This window comes from Melampsora larici-populina (genome assembly GCF_000204055.1).
Source record: "Melampsora larici-populina 98AG31 unplaced genomic scaffold MELLAscaffold_90, whole genome shotgun sequence".
In the NCBI taxonomy this organism is placed as follows: domain Eukaryota; kingdom Fungi; phylum Basidiomycota; class Pucciniomycetes; order Pucciniales; family Melampsoraceae; genus Melampsora; species Melampsora laricis-populina.
The window spans coordinates 142,783-147,454 of record NW_006768854.1 but is presented as its reverse complement, the minus strand read 5'-3'; the positions used below and the strand labels follow the sequence as shown (position 1 = coordinate 147,454).

The 4,672-nt window shown below is 38.0% G+C and overlaps 2 protein-coding genes across 2 annotated transcripts; one reads left to right on the top strand and one right to left on the bottom strand.

The window, feature by feature from the left end:
- Positions 1-223: 223 nt before the first annotated feature.
- MELLADRAFT_96020 (uncharacterized protein) lies at positions 224-604 on the bottom strand (the record flags this gene model as incomplete). Its single annotated transcript, XM_007418355.1, has 3 exons — positions 224-343; positions 427-473; positions 544-604. The coding sequence occupies 3 exons, from the start codon at positions 602-604 to the stop codon at positions 224-226; spliced, it is 228 nt and encodes a 75-aa protein (XP_007418417.1).
- Positions 605-3,147: 2,543 nt separating this feature from the next.
- Positions 3,148-4,145, top strand: MELLADRAFT_73627 (uncharacterized protein; the record flags this gene model as incomplete). Its single annotated transcript, XM_007418350.1, has 4 exons — positions 3,148-3,246; positions 3,337-3,435; positions 3,513-3,998; positions 4,079-4,145. One exon carries the CDS (start codon positions 3,526-3,528, stop codon positions 3,838-3,840), a length of 315 nt encoding a protein of 104 aa, XP_007418412.1.
- Between the last annotated feature and the right edge of the window lie 527 nt (positions 4,146-4,672).

The following is a 4,672-nucleotide window of genomic DNA, read 5'->3' as shown; positions in this document are numbered from 1 at the left end:
TATAATTTTGCTGTTTACATTGAAAGTATAATAAGCTTGAGCATACTCTCTAATTTGGCATATCAAATTCAACTTGGTACAATTTGATGGGATTTTATCCAACTCAAAACTATCCAATATGATTTTGCTTGATCTGATTTCAATCAATTTCATTGGATTTTGTTTTATTCCATTCAACTCCATCCAATACCATGGAATTACTTCTGAATTGAATACAAATTATTCAATGATTTCTTTTTTGATATGTGTTTTCATTTTCATCTAACACATCAGGATACCTTTTGCCCATGTTTTCTGAATTCCTACTAGATTTAATCATTGTTACATCTACTAAATAATGAATCTGTTCAAAGGATAGAAACAATAATTATTTAATAGACTCAGTATCAACCAAAGCAAAGAAAATCAAAAGATAAAATCACTAACCTGAGCTGTTTCCCAATCATATTCATATTTACAAGTAAACAGTTGACCTTCAAAACATCTGAAGTTGATTTAGAACGTTCAAATAACATAGGTTTTGTAAAGCAGGTGTTAATTTACAATTCCTTTTCAAGCCTTTTATCCCTCCTTTCAATACTGCAGGGGCAACAAAATCCACCATAAGATGGAATTTCTGAAGAAACTGATTTAATTAACTTGACTCCTTCTAGCATTTGTTGAGAGTTTCTATTGATTTCCAATTGGTTGGGTTTGAAGTACCTACATCAATCAGTTAAAGAAGTATCAGTCTGAATCAGTTGATCTACCATTTGCCTTTTGAAAAAAATTCTAAATCTGTGATAAACTTACCAGCACCTACCTGTAGGTACCAGTACGGTAGCTAACACTGCTAAACTGTTTGTTCAGCTAAAGCTCTTGTATATTTATTTTCAAGTAACCCAATGATATATTTAGCTTCTATATGTTGATAAGCTGTTGACACCATAGTAATAATTCCCTGAGATGAAAACAACAAAAAGGAGAAAAAAACATCAGATGTGTATTCAGAAAACTCCCGAAAGAAAAGAAAGAAATGACAGACCTGAATTTCTTGAAGTAATAGCTATGGTGTTAAAATCTTGATATACACTGTTAGCAGTGATAAAGAAATTTGGTTTAAACGTTACTTTTTGGGAAGATTGACTATTTTTGCCATTAAACCTATATCCCCTACTTCCTTGATATTGGATTTCGCTTGAGTACATAGGTGTTCTAAACATTGAACATTCAATAGCTTTGATTGAGATCGATTCACAAAGTCCAAGTTCAATGCGATTGTAATCTGGACACATCTGTAGAAAGATCAGATTCTGGAAAGTTAGATGGCTTTTGAATTCAACCTTTTATCAAGAAGAGATCTAAAAGACTCAACTCGATTGATACATAGATCAATGATCTCGATTGATTCATTTGATAGCTTTCACAGGATATTGACTTAAATATCTAGAGATTCCTAGTTGTTGGGCAGTCGCGTCGATCAATGTAGCTGTTCGGAGGGGGAGAAGTGAGTGGATGTAGGTGATGGTCAAAGTCTTGGATCTAAGGTCTATTGTAGCAGAGGCAATACCAAGAGGTGATACTGTTGAGAGTAAGAAATGTATCTGTTAAAGCTATACTGGATTTAAAAGAGTGGTTTCACAAAACAAAAACTGTGAGTCAGTAAGGTTATTGATTGCATCGCAAAAGATATGACTGGTTTTTTATTAAGACAGACATCACTGAAATAGAAGTACAAGATGAAAGACAAACCTGTAGCAGCCTGTTGCGTTTGTAAGCCATAAATATTGATGATTGACTTTGACTCAGACATCAATTTAGCCACTTTCTTTGAATCGAGCTCCTGAAAGCCAAAAAAGAAGAGACTGAGACTATTTGAGCATCAAATCCTAGATCGGATATGTTGAATAGTAGCATTTTGAGCCAAGAGAGCTACAGATACTTAGTCGATCCCATTGAAAGAGCCAATTTGATGTTCAATAGTTGAAGGACATCACTTTTTAACAGGGAGTGATAATAAACTCAAAATCCTGAGAATAATCGGTGGTGGATGAAAAACAAAAAAATCAGTTAAGATGATCAAAAGATATCATAACGGTTCAATCAAGGTCTAGAAAAGTTGAAAGAAAAACTCAACTCAATTTCACCCCATAAACATTTAACACAAACGTTGGTAGTATTTGAAGTTTAATCACGATGAACTAATTCAAAGGCTCAAGTTTATTTGATTTGGTTTTGTTTTGATCATTTAAAGCAGGATTAGTTGAGATACACCGAATTGAACCCCAATTCTCATAGCCAATTTTGGTTTCAAACTGGTAATGAATAAAGGTGAATACTCATTTTTGGTTACAGAGAGAGGTCAACGCTAACAGTATGTTGAGCAGAGAGTTCTTCATCACTAATACTAAAGATATATTGTGGTAATGAACAAGATGAGTTGTTGTTGGTAGTTGTAGGTTGATTTTGATGATGTAAGTCAAATTAATTGTGATGTTGATGTTGATCTTGATCTTGATCTGTAGATGATGATGATGATAAAGTTGAAGTAAATGAAGTATGTGAATTAGGTGAAGTTGAGATTGATATTGGTTTGATGATTGTTGGTGTTGTTGTTGATGTTAGTTTAGTTGGATTAGTTTTCCTCATTCTACAAACTGATCAATTGAATAAGATGGTGATTTGATGGGAGCTTGACAATGGTTGATGAGCACCTGTGTGCACCCTAAAGCACCAAGTGTATTGGTTGATATTGACACCTGTATCAACCAATGTAATTGGAAAACCCCCCTTTAGAATTTGTTAGTAAGATAGGTGGTTCTAAGGTAACCTAGAACTATCCTCAAGTCCCACTTCTACAAGGGGGGGGCCTTGGCCCCCCCACACGCACCAAGGTAAATCTTACTACCCAAAGACTAAATCTCACTACTCAAGTAAATATATTACTACTCAAGCACAAAATCTCACTACCAGATCACAAATCTCACTACTAAAGTAAGTAAATTACTACTCAAGCACACAATCTCACTACCAAATCACAAATCTCACTACTAAAGTTCAAATCTCACTACTAACGTACGAATCTCACTAGCAAAGTACATATTACTACTAAAGCACAAATCTTACTACTACCACTAGATGACGCTTGCTACCTTTCAAACCTCACCTTGATATTCTACAACTCAAACCTCAACCTCTCAATAATTCAAGACTCAAACCTCAAACTCTCAATACTTCAACAAAGACCAAATCATACCATCTATCTAAGTCAGTACCATCATCACGACCTCAGTAGAGTAACGTAAATTTAACTAACACCATCACCTACTCCAACTTGTTCAACTCGCTCCTTTCAAGAATCACCAGAACCTTTACCACGAGAACCTTTACCACCATCAATATCGTTTAAGCCGCCTATTCACAAGTAACGTTCAAGCGGCCTATTCTCAACACCCAGTAAGTCAACATTTCTCTCCCTCATGTGGCCTATACAATCCAAGCACTAACTCAAGACCTCATCCAAACAAATCCAGTTCAATAATAGCGATGATGCGATCCGGCCTCCGCAGGAGCCAAAGACGTTCAACGTCCCCTTCCGAATCATCTGACCACGGAGACAGCTTACCCACACGGACTACCACCTCACGTCGACGAAGACCAGCCAAGACTAAGTCTCCAGAAGCCCACAAGAAGCCCACCAGGAAACGAGCACGCTTCGATGATGACGAAGACAATGAAGACAATGAAGATGAAGATAATGACGAATTCAATACCAACCACGAGCACACCAATACAACATTCGAGCCTACCCCAAATATGAGTAACTATTGTGAACTCGGCATGCAGTGGGGTTTGGCTTGAGCCGAAAAATACCTCGCCAATCTCAATGTTCCCAAGAACAACCGACCATCAGGCACAGGCCTTTACGAGGCACAATCCCTTCAATCGTCATACCAGATCGACAAGACAATGCTCTGCATCGTCTTGAAAGTCAGCCAAAAAGTCATCGATGAAGCTCTGTGAGTATGGTATATTTTAGGATTTGATGTGTAATTTTAAACATTACAATGATCTGATTCATCTTTTCACGCCTTACCAGATTGGAAGGCCCCCTAGCACGCGAACCCAATATGTATACGAATTATCAAACTTACAGTAACGTTGCCACCTCGACCCTAAGTAAGTCACTTTGAAAAATTGTTCCAATCCACAGTCACAACTATTAACTCACCAAGACTTCCCTTGCCAACCTAGTGCCACCCAAGGGAGTCTCGAAAGGTTTCCGTGAACGCAACCGCACTGTAGGCTTGACGTGGTCAACATACGTAGACGAAGAACAAGAAATATTTACACCTTGCGTTTTTGAGCGTCTCTGTGTAGCGACCAGTGAAGAGTATGCACTCACCTTGACCCCGCTTGGCATCACTCCATCGATTGCTGGTCAAGACGCACGTACAGGTACCTCAACTTCTGGCCTTGAACCACTCACCCAGGAAGAACTCGATAAATTTGTTCCAGTCTTTGAGCGTTTGGTCGACCTAAAGAAAGTCAAACAGGACCTCCACCAGGGCAGACTTTGGAGACACAGCGGGAAGTCAAGTAACCGGTCATCCGAGCTGCTAATGAAGCATGAAATCGGTAAGGTTTCCCGTCAGGCAAGTTGATAACGTATCTTTTCCTTCCTGCCAATCAT